An 18,607-nucleotide genomic window follows, 5' to 3' on the forward strand; every position below is an offset into this window, starting at 1 on the left:
TTCCGCAATGCTGATTGGCTGTTTCGATTTGTTTCGTTGTTATGCGTTAGATTCATAGCATCGAGCAGTTGTTGAGAAGGTTAACAGTTTGACAGTTGTCAAAATTTTATATAAATATATTATGATATATTAATTATTTTTTGTTCTGCATTTGTGCGGGTATTCGTACATTTGCTGTCATTTAACCTAATGCTATTGCCAAGAGAACAGTAGAACAAAATGTAAGTAAGCGAATTTCCATTATATACATAATTTTATTTCGCCGAATTTGTATTACGTACATAATTTTAATTCCTGTACTTATATTATATACGTAATAGAAATTCGGCAAATTAAAATTAAGTGATTTCGATTACAGTTTTTTAATTAGAAAAGAAAATAGAAATTCGGTGAATTAAAATTATGTACATAATAGATATTTGATAAATTTATATTTTGATAATTGTATGTATCGAGGGGTTAGTGTAGTGATAGTTATATATATTAAATAATGTGGTGTAAATAATTGTTAAAACGTGATAACTAAATGTGTACGTGATAACTAAGTGTGAAATTTATGAATAAAAATTATGTACTTAATGGAAATTCGTCGAATTTTTATTTTGTACATAAATATTCTTTATTTTTATTATGTATATAATTGTTTGGGAAAAAATTAAATTTCCGTGATCCCCGCGCGCCTTCGATATACGCTACTGAGAGTTCTCTGTAATTGTGTACATCGACAGTTTGTTATTGCGTCCACAAGGGCGAAGCGCCGAATTAGGAGAGAGTTTCCGCGTCTTTAAAAAGGAGCGATGCGGCACGGAGGGCGAGTCTGGTACGACGAGCCGTCCGGTAAACCCGAGAAGAACATTTGTGATCCAAAGAATAAAAATTACGTATTCTTACTTAGAATAAAGAGACTAGTTCCTGCTATCTATCCTTGCCTATCGACGCAGTCCACAAGAGAGAACTAGGCGATAGCTCCGATAAAACCCAAAGGAGAAAATATACAAAACATGGTCCTTCGAGCCGGATCTGTGTCGAGAAATTAACGGATGGATTCAAACAAGATACACGTGCAAGCAGTGCAACTACTTCAAGTGAGCCATTCAACAATTGCGCTACATTCCGAGTAAAAATTTCCGTACGACAAGGAAGTATTTCGACTCACGTACATACGTTCTCCATTTCAACACCGTGTTTACCTTACAAGGTCGAGCTCTGCAAGACAATAGATCGAAATGGACAAGGCAATATTTGCGTTCGATACGAATTTACGTTATTTAACGAACTCAATAACGAATTTCCAAAAGCTTGGAGTTGATAATCAAACTCATGCCATCACTAAAGGACGATTTCAACTCTTGCAAAATTACTGGAATAAATGCCAGGAGAATGCCGCTATCATTGAGGCAGTAGCAACCGACGCAGACGCGGCACAGCTTCCCTTCTTCAAGAGCAAGCTGCTAGACAAGGCGGAGGTCTCGTACATGCAAGCCTACGACTTCTTTCAAGAAAAACTCGAGGCATTTAACGTCGCTTCAATTTCCATTCCTGTACCAACGGCGGCCGCAACGACGTCCATGAACGAGATCCGATTGCCGAAGATCAACTTGCCTTCTTTCTCCGGTAATGTAACCGAGTGGCTAACTTTTCGCGATTTGTTTCTTGCGCTAGTTAAAAATCGCCGTTCCATATCGCAAGTCGAGAAATTGCAATATTTATTATCCGCGGTTACTGGCGACGCTGCTAAGTTGATTTCCCATCTTTCTCTAACCGATAGTAATTTCGATGTTGCATGGAAGGAACTCACGAATCGTTACGAAAATCAACGCGTTATTATTGACGCATATTTCAAACGTTTATTTACCATTCCTAATATTTCGTCTAACGATCTGTTCGGGTTAAAACAATTACGCTCCAATTCATCGGAATCGATAAATGCTCTGCGTGCCTTGAAATGTTCTGTAGATGAATGGGATATGATTTTAGTCTACATTCTTGTACGAAAACTAGACAAATTGACGAGAAAAGATTGGGAAGGCAGCTTAGGTTCAGAGAGGAGATATCCTACGATGGAAAAACTATACGCGTTTCTAGATACACAAATTCGTTCGCTTGAGGCTGTATCCAAGGACGGAGATAACTCGAAGTCCGCCAACGGAAACTCATCCGAAAAGAGTTCCGGTGCTCGCTCGATTCCAAATGCGGCACGAAAAAATAATATAGTGCGTTCTCACCATACAAACACCGCGAGTACGTGCGCTCTTTGTTCCGAAACACATCGTTTAATGCATTGCGAGAAATTTCAAGCGTTAAGCATTTCGCATCGACTAGAGTTTGTTCAAAAAAATAATATATGCAAAAATTGTTTGACCAAAGGTCATTACGTTTCGAATTGTCGTAGTTCCTTTACTTGCTTGAAATGTAAAAGACAACATCATACTTTGTTACACGAGAATTCAAGGTCAAGTTTAACGACAACAACAGACTCTGGACAATGCGATAACGCGTCCAACGTACATTCACACGTGAACGCGGGAGTTAAACCCGTGCTCCTGGCTACCGCACGTGTTTGTATAGGATCAGAAAACGGTCGATATGTTTACACGCGAGCACTGATCGATCAAGGTTCCGATGCCACATTCGTTTCGTCACGAGTCGCTCAAATGTTGAGAGCTCGCTTAATTTCAACACGCGTAAAGGTATCTGGCATCGGTGACACTACGTCTAATTGCGTTCAACATGCCGTCTCTATTTCTATCAGCGCGACTAATAAAAATGATACGATTCTTCATACCAAAACATTGGTCGTTCCAAAAATTACAGCGTACATTCCACCTCATTTCCAATTACAAGAGATTCCGTTTCTTTCCAAATTGAATCTAGCCGATCCAAATCCAAGCTCAAATGATGCAATCGAAGTACTTCTCGGGGCCGAATTATACGGTTCAATTATGATGGGTGGCTTAATGAAAGCTTCTAACGATGCTACACTTGCGCAAGAAACGATATTCGGGTGGATCATTTCGGGTCCTATTTCAAACCAAAAAAATAGCCAAAGAATTCACGTTCACCAAGCAACTTCTGGCAATCTCGATTTCGAACTCCGACGTTTTTGGGAGCTGGAAGAAATTCCAACGACACACGCTCTCTTAGAGGAAAATCTTCGTTGCAACTTACATTTTCAAGAGACACATATGCGCGATTCTTCAGGGCGCTATGTTGTCCGCTTACCCTTTAAGTCTGGTCCTCCGATAAAGATCGGCGAGTCAAGGTCAGTAGCTACGCGTTCACTCGCGCAACTAGAGCGACGTTTAGCCAATTCTCGGGAAATTTCAGGGCAATACGTCGACTTTCTTAACGAGTACGAAGAGCTCGGGCATATGCAAAAAATCGAAAACGTGCAACGCTTCTTTCAACCGACGTTTCTACCTCATTATCCAGTTATTCGCGAGGACAATACTACAACCAAACTTCGTGTAGTGTTTAATGCCTCGGCAAATACCTCGAATAACACTTCTTTGAATGACCATCTTATGATTGGTCCAAAGTTGCAAGCCGATCTTCCGGCGATTATTCTTCAATGGCGTTTGTACAAATACGTTTTTTCCGCTGATATTCAGCAAATGTTTCGACAAATACAGATTCATTCAGACGATCGCCAATATCAATTAATATTGTGGCGTACGATTCCGAACGAGCCAGTCCATACTTATTCATTAAATACCGTTACTTATGGTACTGCCTGCGCGCCTTATCTCGCCCAACGCGTGCTCAAACAACTTTCAATCGACGAGAGTTCGCGTTTTCCACTAGCTCAAGCAATTTTGCAAAATGAAATATACGTTGACGATGTCCTATCCGGAGGCGATGATAAACCATCCACGATTAAAAAACGCGACCAACTAATCGGCTGTTTACTAAGCGCAGGCATTCATCTCAGAAAATGGGCCAGCAACGATTTTGAAATTCTACAAGATATAAATCCTGCGAATCACGGTCTAGCAAGTTCCAAGCCTTTCCAAGAAGGTGAACAATTAAAAATACTCGGTATTCATTGGACACCTTGCGATGATAATTTCTCCTTTGAAATAAAATTCCGTCCACCATCTACCGACATTTCGAAACAACAAATCCTTTCGACGATAGCGAAAATATTCGATCCCCTCGGATGGGTGTCTCCGATCACGATATCTCTCAAAATTCTACTGCAAAAACTGGAAATTTTCCTACGGATGGAATGATATTCTTCCTGCGGAAATAACAACCGAATGGAATGCTTTTTGCGAAAAGATGTTACACTTGACGACTCTGCAAGTTCCTCGTTGGTTAGGCTTCGAGCGTAACATTCAGTGCTTGCATTTACACGGCTTTTGCGACGCTTCATCTAAAGCCTATGCAGCGGTAGTCTATTCAAAAATTGTCACGAATTCTGGCGATAGTCATGTTCGACTTCTCCTATCAAAAACCAAGGTCGCTCCGATTAAAACGATTTCGATTCCACGACTCGAGCTCTGTGCGGCTCAGCTGCTAGCACGCTGTATTTCGTTTACTATTGACGCGATGAAATTGCAAAACATTCCTGTGTTTTGCTGGAGTGACTCGACAATCGTATTAGCATGGTTGCAAAAGGCTCCATCAGATTTAAAAGTATTTGTAGCTAACAGAGTGTCTTCTATTCAAACGAAGCTTCCTACGGCGACATGGCTGCATGTGCCAACAGAAGATAATCCCGCAGATTGCGCATCGCGCGGCATAAATCCAGCTCAGCTAACGCCTTCCAGTTCCTGGTGGAACGGCCCGGCATGGCTGAAATTTAACGAGGATAATTGGCCAGTTCAATCTACGATAAGTTGCACCGAAGATGATTCCGAATTGAAAGCGTCAAATGCAGTCCACTCGCATCATTCAAATCGAGCGGAACTTTTTGAATCCTTCAATCATATCTCCACGTGGCCACGCTTACTACGGGTCACCGCATACGTCCTTCGGTTCAAGTTTCGAACGAGAGTCCCAGATGTTGCTCAAGGTCTCTCTATTTTGCAAGTCGATGAAATAAAAACCGCGCACAGATTCTGGATTAAACAGATGCAAACGGAATACTTTTCAAAAGAAATCGTCGCTTTCAAAGCCAAGTCGAGGTTACCAGTTCGATGCTCCATCCATTCTCTCGATCCGTTCCTGGATCCCTCCGGTATCCTACGCATGGGTGGTCGACTTCAACTGTCTGACCTTTTATATGATCGTAAATTTCCGATTCTACTTCCAAAACATTACCTTTCTAAGCTCATTATCGATCAAATTCATAAGGATACACTTCACGGCGGTGTACAATTAATGCTTCGCACGTTGCGAGAACAATATTAGATTCTGGGGGCGCGAAGCATGGTAAAAGGTTGTATCCGCAATTGCGTGACATGTACTCGGCATCGCGCCATAACCGGCGTACAATTTATGGCCGACCTTCCTACATTTAGAGTAACTCCGTCCCGTCCATTTTGCCATACGGGACTTGATTACGCCGGCCCCTTCGCAATTCGAGACGCTTCCGGCCGCGGACGTAAGTCGCACAAAACATACATCTCGCTATTTGTTTGTCTCGCTACACGAGCTATACACTTAGAGCTCGTTCATGATTATTCCACGGCTGCGTTTCTCGCATCTTTCGAACGGTTCGTAGCGCGTCGTGGCATTCCATCCGATCTTTATTCCGACAACGCGACTACCTATCAAGGCGCGGATCGCGAACTTGTTACAGCGATCCGACAGACTCAAGCCGACGTAGATCTGCAGGCGAAGTTCGCGTCAAAGCCAGTTCAATGGCATTTCATTCCGCCTTCTGCCCCTCATTTTGGGGGCATGTGGGAGGCAGGTGTTAAGAGTGTTAAGCACCACTTGCGACGTATACTTGGTTCCTGCACACCTACGGTCGAAGAGTTCACCACGCTTTTATGTAACATCGAAGCATGTTTGAATTCGCGCCCGATCGCCGCACTTCATGACGATGTAAATTCTTGCAATGCGCTCACACCAGGGCATTTTTTAATTGGTAGCGCCATTAAATCGATTCCGAGTCCGAGCGTCTTACATATCTCCGAGTCACGACTCGATCGATGGCAATTAATGCGTGCGAAATACGAGCAATTTTGGAAATTGTGGAGTCTTGACTACTTGAACACCTTGCAGCAGCATTTTAAATGGCAGAATCGATCTGATGAATTTCGCATAAACGATATTGTTCTAATAAAAAATCCTAATTTACCTCCCTGCAGATGGGAACTTGCGAGAATCATCGAATGTAAGCCTGACAAGGATGGCCTGGTGCGAGTTGCTTAGTTCAAGACCGCGTCTTCTACTTTTGTAAGACCTATTGTTAAACTCTGTAAATTGCCGGTAAGTCCGGACGGTTCAGCGTAATCTAAATTCTGCAGGTTGTCTCCAATGATTGCAGTTCAATGTGTAAGGATTTACCCCTGACTGTCATTTGAATCCCTTGGCGATTCAACCCGAGGGGTATGTTTGGGAAAAAATTAAATTTCCGTGATCCCCGCGCGCCTTCGATATACGCTACTGAGAGCTCTCTGTAATTGTGTACATCGACAGTTTGTTATTGCGTCCACAAGGGCGAAGCGCCGAATTAGGAGAGAGTTTCCGCGTCTTTAAAAAGGAGCGATGCGGCACGGAGGGCGAGTCTGATACGACGAGCCGTCCGGTAAACCCGAGAAGAACATTTGTGATCCGAAGAATAAAAATTACGTATTCTTACTTAGAATAAAGAGACTAGTTCCTGCTATCTATCCTTGCCTATCGACGCAGTCCACAAGAGAGAACTAGGCGATAGCTCCGATAAAAACCAAAGGAGAAAATATACAAAACAATAATTTTAGAATTATCCGAATTTATATTATGTAAATAATTTTAATTTGTTAAATTTCTATTATGTACATAATTTTAATTAGACGTATTTATATTATGTACAAAATTTTATTGTTGAATTTTCATTGTGTACATAATTTTAATTCTTACATTTACATTATGTTTAAATTTTGATTCGCCAAATTTCCATTATGTACATAATTTTATTGGTCGAATTTCTATTATGTACATAATTTTATTGGTCGAATTTCTATTAGGTACAATTTCAGTTATTTACATAGAAAGAAATACGGCGATTTAAAATTATGTTTATAATTTCAAGAATTAAAATTATGTACATAATAAAAAATAAAAAATTAAAATTATATGTGCATAATAAAAATTCGGCCAAATAAAATTAAGTTTGTAATAGAAATTCAGTGAATAAAAATTATGTGTATGTATAATAGAAATTCGAAAATTAGAGTAATGTTAATAATTGAAATTCCAATTAAAATTATGTACACTTGCGGAGTAAAATTTCTTTGGTGCGCATGAAGAGCGCGCTTGTGTTATCTAATGGGTAAAAAAGTTCATATTAACTGTGTCAAATTTTTAATAGGCGTGAAGTTACAGCCGTTTGACTTTTGAAGTAAGTTGTCCATGGATGCACGTGTTTCACACAATGCCGCAGATCTTTACACATGTTGAATATGCCGATATGATATTTATATACGGTTTTTGTAATGGAAGTGCTCGTGCTGCTTGTGAACAGTATCGTAGATGGTTTCTTGACTGCAGAGTACCGGATTCAAGAGTGTTTAAACGTGTTTTCAATTCGACTGATTGTGCATCACGAATTTCATCAGTAAGTTCTTTATGTGGTCTTCATTAATTATTGTAAGTTTTTTGCAGAAATAAGTCATTTTTATATTCTTGTACATTTATGACAGATTTTGTTGATGCTTAACATTCAAACAGCTGTAACTCCACACCTATTGAAAATTGGACATATGTTAATATGAACTTTTTTACTCAAAATGGTCCGTACTATAACCTCCTGAAATATGTATCATTCCTTCTGAAACACCCTGTATAACTATTTAAGGCGAGTGAGGGAACATTAATTATAGTCATCATACTTCTGCATCAAAAATATCTGAAAAGGAGTCACTGCTCGCGTATGAAAAATGTTTATGTTTTATGTATCGTAACATTATCTATACGTGAATGAATGGACTTTGTAGATATTGTTCATGCAGAAGTATGATGACTGTATCAATTTAATGTTCCTACTGTAATAATATTCCTCCACTACCTCTAAAACTTTTTACAACAGAAAAAAGCAACATTAAAGGATAGGCAATAAGAGCCAAATCGCGTATGACAGTGCGTTATTCTAAACAAAACTAAATTTTTTCGTTAGAATTAAATACCTGTGCACAAGGCACCAAATTTTTACTTGGACACGGCCAAGATATAAAATTGGAATAATCTCTACAAGAGATTTTTAATTCCATGTATCCCCTATTCCCCCTAAAGAATTAAAGTGCGAGAGAAAAATATAGATCCGAAAGTCGCAGAATCGGGAATCGAACCCGAGACCTTTCGCTTGCCGGGCGACTGCTCTTCCAACTGAGCTATTCAGATCCTTTCGATTCTATACTTTTCTCTGTTATATATATTAATGTTGGTAAATAAACGCCTTTAAGCCAGCGTGTATAAATTAAGAGTTTAACTAGGCTCTGTAATATATAAATATAAATTTAACATATATAAGATAGGCAATAAGAGCCAAATCGCGGATGACAGTGCGTTATTCTAAACGAAACTAAATTTTTTCGTTAGAATTAAATACCTGTGCACAAGGCACCAAATTTTTACTTGGACACGGCCAAGATATAAAATTGGAATAATCTCTACAAGAGATTTTTAATTCCATGTATCCCCTATTCCCCCTAAAGAATTAAAGTGCGAGAGAAAAATATAGATCCGAAAGTCGCAGAATCGGGAATCGAACCCGAGACCTTTCGCTTGCCGGGCGACTGCTCTTCCAACTGAGCTATTCAGATCCTTTCGATTCTATACTTTTCTCTGTTATATATATTAATGTTGGTAAATAAACGCCTTTAAGCCAGCGTGTATAAATTAAGAGTTTAACTAGGCTCTGTAATATATAAATATAAATTTAACATATATAAGATAGGCAATAAGAGCCAAATCGCGGATGACAGTGCGTTATTCTAAACGAAACTAAATTTTTTCGTTAGAATTAAATACCTGTGCACAAGGCACCAAATTTTTACTTGGACACGGCCAAGATATAAAATTGGAATAATCTCTACAAGAGATTTTTAATTCCATGTATCCCCTATTCCCCCTAAAGAAATAAAGTGCGAGAGAAAAATATAGATCCGAAAGTCGCAGAATCGGGAATCGAACCCGAGACCTTTCGCTTGCCGGGCGACTGCTCTTCCAACTGAGCTATTCAGATCCTTTCGATTCTATACTTTTCTCTGTTATATATATTAATGTTGGTAAATAAACGCCTTTAAGCCAGCGTGTATAAATTAAGAGTTTAACTAGGCTCTGTAATATATAAATATAAATTTAACATATATAAGATAGGCAATAAGAGCCAAATCGCGGATGACAGTGCGTTATTCTAAACGAAACTAAATTTTTTCGTTAGAATTAAATACCTGTGCACAAGGCACCAAATTTTATATATGTACCTATCTTATATATGTTAAATTTATATTTATATATTACAGAGCCTAGTTAAACTCTTAATTTATACACGCTGGCTTAAAGGCGTTTATTTACCAACATTAATATATATAACAGAGAAAAGTATAGAATCGAAAGGATCTGAATAGCTCAGTTGGAAGAGCAGTCGCCCGGCAAGCGAAAGGTCTCGGGTTCGATTCCCGATTCTGCGACTTTCGGATCTATATTTTTCTCTCGCACTTTAATTCTTTAGGGGGAATAGGGGATACATGGAATTAAAAATCTCTTGTAGAGATTATTCCAATTTTATATCTTGGCCGTGTCCAAGTAAAAATTTGGTGCCTTGTGCACAGGTATTTAATTCTAACGAAAAAATTTAGTTTCGTTTAGAATAACGCACTGTCATCCGCGATTTGGCTCTTATTGCCTATCTTATATATGTTAAATTTATATTTATATATTACAGAGCCTAGTTAAACTCTTAATTTATACACGCTGGCTTAAAGGCGTTTATTTACCAACATTAATATATATAACAGAGAAAAGTATAGAATCGAAAGGATCTGAATAGCTCAGTTGGAAGAGCAGTCGCCCGGCAAGCGAAAGGTCTCGGGTTCGATTCCCGATTCTGCGACTTTCGGATCTATATTTTTCTCTCGCACTTTAATTCTTTAGGGGGAATAGGGGATACATGGAATTAAAAATCTCTTGTAGAGATTATTCCAATTTTATATCTTGGCCGTGTCCAAGTAAAAATTTGGTGCCTTGTGCACAGGTATTTAATTCTAACGAAAAAATTTAGTTTCGTTTAGAATAACGCACTGTCATCCGCGATTTGGCTCTTATTGCCTATCTTATATATGTTAAATTTATATTTATATATTACAGAGCCTAGTTAAACTCTTAACATTAAAGGAATTATCATGATATAATAAGCTAAGTAGCAAAGAAATGTTTAAAAAAATATTTGAAACTCTAAGATATTTTCTAAGATAGATTCTTTTTAGATAGATTTTTGAACAATAGATTTTTACAGTGTCAAAGGTTTTTACATTCAAACAAAGATTTGCTAGTAACTAGAACTGATAAAGGCCAAGTTACTGTTATCATGAATAAAATTGATTACGTAAATAAAATGCACACAGCTTTGAACGACGAGTCTACTTATAAAAAAATCAAAAGAGATCCTAGTCAACGTATTTCTTCAAAAATCAATACGTTGATTAAATCATGGCGTGATAACAAGTTAATAGACGAAATTACATATAAACAACTGAATTGCACCAATGGGAATTTACCGAGATGCTGTAGACTCCCCAAGATACACAAGGATAACACCCCTCTTCGTATCATAGTATCATCGGTGGGGAGTCCAACTTATAATATAGCTCTGTACATACATAACATTTTGTATAATTCTGTTAAAAAAACGAGATCTTTTATCAAAGATAGTTGCCAATATTATCAACAACACTGATATTAGCGACAATGATGTCTTAATTTCTCTAGATGTTACCTCACTGTTTACTAATGTTCCCAAAAAACTTGTTATCAAAGCCATTGAGAACAGATGGAATGACGTTAACAACAATACTTGTTTTTAATTCGGATCAATTTAAACACGCAGTAGAGGTAATTTTAAATTCGACGAGGTTTTCTTTTAACGAATGTTTCTATAAACAAATCTTTGGCACCCCGATGGGTTTCCCCCTGTCACCCCTCGTATATTAGCGGACATAGTCATGGATGATTTAGAAACGAAATGTCTTGAAATGTTGGATTTTTGTGCTCCTTTGTACTTTAGGTACGTTGATAATATATTAATGGTAATTCCTAAAGATAAAATTGATACAACTCTCAACATATTTAACAGTTACTATTATCGTTTAAAATTCACATATGAAATCGAAAATAATAATATGATTAATTTTCTAAATACTACAATTATATAAGAACTGATAGAAAATTAATCACAAATTGGTATCGGAAGCCGACATTTTCAGGCAGATATATAAACTACCTTTCGAATCACCCAGAGAAATACAAAATTAATATGGTTATCAATTTGGTAGACCACGCGATTTTACTGTCTAATGAAAAATTTCACACACAGAACATTGAGATTGTTAAGCAAATTCTAGCAAATAATTGTTTCCCAGCGAATCTTATCAACCGCATAGTTAAGAAACGTATAGGGTTTTTGAAACATTATAAGAACAATATTGAACCACATAGTCATCAAAAATTTGATTTGAAATCATGTTTTACATTGCCTTATATAAAGCATCTCAGCGACAACATAAAAAATTCGCTCTCTAAATTTGGTTTGAAAGTACTATACTCGTATTCTATTCCAAAAAAATTAAACAGGATCTTTAATCGTGGCAAAGATAAAATTTTAAAACCCAATAAAACTGAGGTAATATACAAAATTGAATGTAAGAACTGCGCTTTTTCTTATATTGGACAAACAAAAAGACATTTGAAGACCCGTATTAGGGAATAGAAATAACATTAAATTACACGAAAGTAATTATTCTGTGGTGAGTAAGCACAGAGTAGAGTTTGGACACGATTTTGATTGGGATAATCCTATTATATTACACTGTGAAAAACATATCAGAAAGAGAGAAATAGCTGAGATGTTTTATATAAAAAAATGTAATAACACTTTGAATTCTCAGACAGACACTGAAAATTTAAACATTATATACGATAAGGTCATTAATATTGTTTAAATGTGAGAAAAAGAAAAACATATTTAGTCGGTAGTTAGACATCAAAGAAGACACTTGTGTTATTACATACACCAAACTTTTTATAAGTAATGACTATCATATATAATACTTTTAATTATATTTAATTTAATTTAATTTTTATTATAATCACATCTTTATTAGTGGATTTTTAACACATAACGACTGTAAGTTTTCTTCTATTTTCTATATGTTTTTTCTCTTTATTGTCTTGGTGGCATTCTTATTATATATGATAAATTATAATTTTATTTTTATTTTTATTTATAATTTTTAATTTTATTTATATTTCTATTTTTAATTTTATTTTTAATATTATTTATTTATTTATTTTTAGTTTTTACCTATTAACTCTTTGTTAAAAATTTTTTAAATTTATTTTTTGGTATAGAATACTTCTGTTGTAAAAAGCTGTATAATCTAATACTTTGTGCAGGAAAATTCTTTAATATTTAATATTTAGTTTGTCAGTGATAAGATTAGATAGTTTACCAATTGTTTTTTTATTGAAGTGTCTTATTGAAATTTTTGTGCGATTTTTATTGTATTTTTATTGTATTATTTAAAGTTTGTAATCACTTTGTTTCCAGCTTATTTGATATAGACCTAAAACAAAGGTCGAAACGTAATGAAGAAATTTTGAATAAACCAATATTTTTGCCCAGTTTAGTCGTTTACAATTGCTTAATTTTTAACAATGTGATATTTTCTAAGATATTTTAAAAACGTTAAAATAATTGATTAAGTCCCTTTTTATTAATTAAAAAAACATTTATTTTAATAATATAAGTATGCTGTCTTCTAAGCTGGGCAATAGAGCCAAGGAAACGAAACGAAAAATTAATTAAACGGAACTGTATCTCAATTTGAGATCCCAAAGTTCCACATATAAATTAATTTCGAAACTTCCCGCTTCAGCGACTTTTCGGACCTATATTTTTCTCGCTTATTTCTCCATATGTAAGTTTCGAAATTAATTTATATGTGGAACTTTGGGATCTCAAATTGAGATACAGTTCCGTTTAATTAATTTTTCGTTTCGTTTCCTTGGCTCTATTGCCCAGCTTAGAAGACAGCATACTTATATTATTTATATTGAGAGCCGATAAAAATATTTATTTCTGAATTTATTTTAATGTTAATAATTGAAATATTTATTTAACGTTTATTAAATATTTTAAATAAAATGTATATTATATTAATATTAAAATAAACGTTTTTTAATTAATAAAAAGGGACTTAATCAATTTGGCCCTATTTGGCACACTGCCCTTAATATACATTCACACCACTAGGAGGCGACATAACGGAATACTTTCTCGTAGATGAAAAACCTCCCGCAATGTATATAAGGACCATAACGTAAGAAGGCTCAGTATTGGAGCTCTCAGCTCTGAAGATGCAAACTGTAATGTTTGCGAAACGTTGGCATTACGCTGTTCACGCGGCATCCGGACAGTGTTGCCAAATGATAGGGAATTTCCCTAAACCTAGGGAGAATTACAAGGAAAAAAGTAAAATAAGGAAAAAGGGATTTTTTAAAAAAACAAACAATAATCTAGGGATTATTAACAGTATACAAAGATTTTAAATAAATTTAAGTTACAAAGATATTTTATATTTTGTAGCGAATTAATTTTTAAAATTTATTTTTAATTTTTTATCTGGTCAATTACGATTTGTAATTGTCAGTGTACGGAATATCTACGTCCCGCCGTACAGTGAGAAGCATTAATGATTAATGAGTGTAGAGGGTAGATACGTGTAGATGAGCTCGCCATTCGTGCACCGCGAACAGCTGGATGGCGCGCTCATCTACACCTATTTACACAAAAAAAAATTCATTAATGTTTCTCACTGTTCACTGTACTATTCTCGGGAATCTCGGACCGTTTAAAAGATGTGCTGGTAATCCGTAGAAGAGGCTGAAGTTACTCAAGTAGAGTAACAAATACAAAAAAATGGATAATGAAACAATAGAGATGTAAGTGTTTTTGACGAAATGCTAAAAATAATTTGTATAAATACCTAACCCTTTTACAATTTATATAGATCATCAGAACCAGAATCAAGAACTGTCGTCAATAATACGTCTACAGGAAGTACCACTCCAAAAAAAAAGAGAAACATTAGAGGAGAACTTTTGAAAGCAGAGAAAACTTGGCATCCACAAAAATTCCGTCCAGAATGGTTACAAGAAAAAGAATTTGAAGGCTGGTTGGAAGAAATGGTATCTAATGCATGCAAATGCAAATGTTTAGCTTGTAATGTGCAATTACTATGCGGGAAAAGTGAACTATTAAAACATGCAAATTCAAAAAAACATAAGAATAATGTAAAAGATTATAAAAATACGAGGTCAGTAGATACTTTTTTTACTAAACAGAAGCAATTTGAGAAACAAGTAGAGAAAGTTAAAAGAGCAGAAATCAAACTTGCCGCAGTATTTGCGGATCATAACGTATCATTCTTACTGATAGACCATCTTATGCCTGTTCTTCGAGACATATTTGATGACTCTATTGTAGCTAAACAAATGCAGTTAGGCCGAACTAAATGTACTAACATAGTAAAAAACGTTTTAGCACCCGAAATCTTAAAAGAAACAGTCAATTACTTAAAATTTACCAAATTTAGCATCTTAATAGATGAAAGTACTGATATAGGTTTAAAAAAGTATTTATGTCTACTTGTTAGGTACGTGACAGCTACAACTAAAGTAAACACAACTTTATTGGAATTAATAGACTTAGATGCAAGAGACTGCTCAGCTAAAAATGTGTACAATAAATTTAAACAATGTTTAAATGAAAAAAATATTCCAATTAATAATATAATCGGTTTTGCTTCAGATGGTGCTGCTGTAATGATAGGATCTGAAAATTCTTTTAAGAGTAGATTAGAGAAAGACACCGATGTTTTATTTACTATGCAATGTATTTGTCATTCTGCAGCACTGATCGCCAGCAAAGCATGTCAAAAACTACCACGAACTCCTGAGAATTTGTTGAGAAATTTGTCTACATATATGTCAGCCAGTGCTAAACGATGTGCACAATTTGTAGAAATGCAGGAATTCTTTAAAGTAAAAAACAATAAACTTTTAAAATTGGCTGCTACTAGATGGCTTTCTCTACATCATTGCGTAACACGAGTATTAGAGAACTGGGAAGTTCTGAAAAGTTTATTTTTAGTAGCTGCAGTAGAAGACAAATTAAAGCAAGCGGAGAGTATATTATCCGATTTAAATAATGACTGTATAAAGGCTTATTTACTATTTTTAAAACACGCACTTGATTATTTCAATACTTTTAATGCTTTGTTTCAAAGCGACAAAATTTTAATAGGTGATTTATCAAGTGAAAGCAAAAAATTATTTTTCCTAATTTTAAGAAATTTCATAAAGCCTGAATTAATTTCAGTTACAGTTAATTGCAGTAACCCTGACAACTTTCTGCAATTAGAAAATATTTATGTGGGCCTTGAATGTGATACTTTCCTCAAAACTCTTCCTAACCATATTGAAAACAATGTTAGGAAAAATTGTTTAGAATTTTATATTTGTGCTAGCATAGAAATGAAAAAGCGTCTTCCTATTAACAATATTTTGTTTAATATGATGTCATTTATTAAACCAATGTTCGTTCTATATCAGGATAAAAGAAGTGATACGTTGTCTTCTCTTTCTTTATTAGGACAAAAGTTTTCTAATTACCTAGACGTAGTTAAATTAGAAATGGAATGGAGGAACTTACCTTTTATGTTTAATGAAACAGAAAAAAAAAGTTTGGCATCTTTAAGTATAGAAGAATTTTGGCAACGCATAAAAGAGGCCAAGAACTTCAATAATGAATTAATTGCACCTAATGTATACAAACTAGCAAATTTCATACTAATACATCCTCATTCCAACGCGGAATCAGAGAGAATATTCTCACTCGTTACAGATATGAAAAGTAAAAAGAGAAATAAACTTAGTTCAGAAACACTGAATTCGATTTGCATAGTAAAAAGTAGCTTTTGACAAACAACACAACTTGTACAACATTTCAGCCTAATGCTGGACATCTAAGTTTAATGACAACAAATAATTTATATAAATAATAAATATATATTATTTATATTTATGTTATTGACAAAGATATACCAATGGAATAACATTTTACGTTAACTGTGATCTGATTTTTAAGATTATATAGGTATGTACGTTAAAAAGATATGTATTTGTTTATGTAAGAAAAGTATAAAACCATTTTATGTTGATTACTAAGATTTCTGAGATTGTATTAATGTTAAAAAAGTATGTATTTGTTTACATTAAGACAGGTGTGATATTACTAGTCTATTAATTTCTGAGACTGTATTTATGTTAAATCATAGTATTTGTTTAAGTTATTAAAATTCAAACCTGTTTAATATTGTTTTCTCAACTGATTTCTGCGATAACTATGTTTCTTTAAAAATAAATTAATACAATTGTCGCTCGTATATTGAAAACAAAGTGATAAATATAAGGCCAACTTATCGAGCTGAATATTCGAGATGTTCAGTCAACTACCATTTATTACATGTATAAATTATAAAACTACAGTCATTATATTAAAACTAACGCAAATTACAATCATTCTATAAACGTTTCGACCGCACGCGGTCTTCTTCAGTATAATTATTGAAATATAAATTCTTACAATTCACATAATATCGAAATTTAATTATAGTTATTCAGAATCAAGAGTTTTTGAGTAATTAACGCGTGTTTCAATCCGTCCTGTCCAACAATGTTCGCCTCGATATGATCCCTGATTTTGTTCAGATCTCGGATAGTTTCATCGTTAATATGCGAGAAATTAACCCGTTCCGTAGGCGCTGCGATTTATAAAAAATTACCGATCAACGCATGTCCAAATTATAATATGTATCCCCTACAATTGGTAGTATGCTTACCTATCATCGTTCTTCTTGATAATTTTGCTACTTATTAACAGTTATTAAGGATGACACATAACAAACCAACAATACAGAAAGACAGCTCATTTTAAACTCTACTTGATCGGAGAGCGTGCGTGTTTATATATGATCTAATATCTATGTTTTACTCGTTAATGTCCTATTTGTCCTATTATTATTTCTTGTTCGCTAATATATCCAAAATATCAAAATACGACTCGCTAAGTAACTCAGTATCTTTGTTTAAATTTAGTCCATTTTTTTGTTCCTTGATATGTAGCATCTCAGAAATGAGTCTTTTATAATAATTATTTTCGTTGTCCATGATCTTAACATTGTCCCAATTAAAAGTATGATGTTCATTTATTATGTGTTCAGAAATTACTGAATGTTTCGTTGAGTCCAACCTAATATTATTTTTATGTTCTTTTATTCGCGTCTGCAATTGCCTCTTTGTTTGGCCTACATAAGGTGCATTACAATTATTGCAACTGATCTTATAAACCACATTCGAATTGCATGGATGTTTAGTTTTATCTTTCTGCGCTTTAATAATATTATCCAGTTTGTTGAGACATCTATACCCTACCATACAATTTTTATTTTTTACCGAGGAAACAATCATTTCTGAGATCCCATCTATATACGGAATGACAAAGAATTATATGTTTCTTTAATATTATGCAATAAATATTACTTGTTCATTAATTTACAGTATTTTACTTTATATATTTTCTTTTATATGTGTAAGTTCTATGGTTCTATTTCATATTTATAATTCCAAATCGATAAACATATATTAACAAATAATGGTTATATTTTAATAAAATGTGGGGAAAACACGAGAATTTTGTGAATTTAGGTCCCACTGCACCAACATTATTTTTGCTTTACTTAAATATGTGTCTTTTTATTTAAACAGAAAAATAAAGGTCTTGCATAAGACCAGTCTACAATGGCAGTAAGCAGTACAGAGTAAGGAGTAAGAAGTAACAATTGACGAATTAAAAACCGGGATTAACGAAATAGGCAAATCCCATTTCGTACTTCTTACTCCTTACTCTGTACCACTTACTGCCATTGTAGACTGCAACCGGGTTTTAGACAAATAGGGAAAACTAGGGAAATTTTTATATACTAACAAGGAAATTTCTTCACTGGTACCTGGCAACACTGCTCAATGGTGAAACCGCTGCTCGCATCGTCCATTATTTCGGCCAGCCATTCTCGCTTGTGAGTCTTTTTACATACACGAGAGAGGACTCTTCATCGTCTTCTTGCTCATTTATGCCAACGATAGCTGCCGTGATCAAGCGCTGAGCCATGCAGTA

General features: G+C 34.9%; 3 protein-coding genes across 3 annotated transcripts; all 3 read left to right on the forward strand.

Annotated features, from left to right (window-relative positions):
* The first annotated feature begins 1,226 nt into the window (after positions 1-1,226).
* Positions 1,227-4,232, forward strand: LOC146724770 (uncharacterized). The gene has a single exon (XM_085489794.1). It carries the CDS (start codon positions 1,227-1,229, stop codon positions 4,230-4,232), a length of 3,006 nt encoding a protein of 1,001 aa, XP_085345920.1.
* A 49-nt stretch (positions 4,233-4,281) lies between these two features.
* LOC146724771 (uncharacterized) lies at positions 4,282-5,355 on the forward strand. The gene has a single exon (XM_085489797.1). The coding sequence runs from the start codon at positions 4,282-4,284 to the stop codon at positions 5,353-5,355; it is 1,074 nt and encodes a 357-aa protein (XP_085345923.1).
* A 492-nt stretch (positions 5,356-5,847) lies between these two features.
* LOC146724772 (uncharacterized) lies at positions 5,848-6,324 on the forward strand. The gene has a single exon (XM_085489802.1). It carries the CDS (start codon positions 5,848-5,850, stop codon positions 6,322-6,324), a length of 477 nt encoding a protein of 158 aa, XP_085345928.1.
* The last annotated feature ends 12,283 nt before the right edge of the window (positions 6,325-18,607 follow it).

This window comes from Nylanderia fulva, unplaced genomic scaffold, assembly GCF_048542155.1.
Source record: "Nylanderia fulva isolate GAGA-0341 unplaced genomic scaffold, ASM4854215v1 Scaffold1175, whole genome shotgun sequence".
Taxonomy (NCBI): domain Eukaryota; kingdom Metazoa; phylum Arthropoda; class Insecta; order Hymenoptera; family Formicidae; genus Nylanderia; species Nylanderia fulva.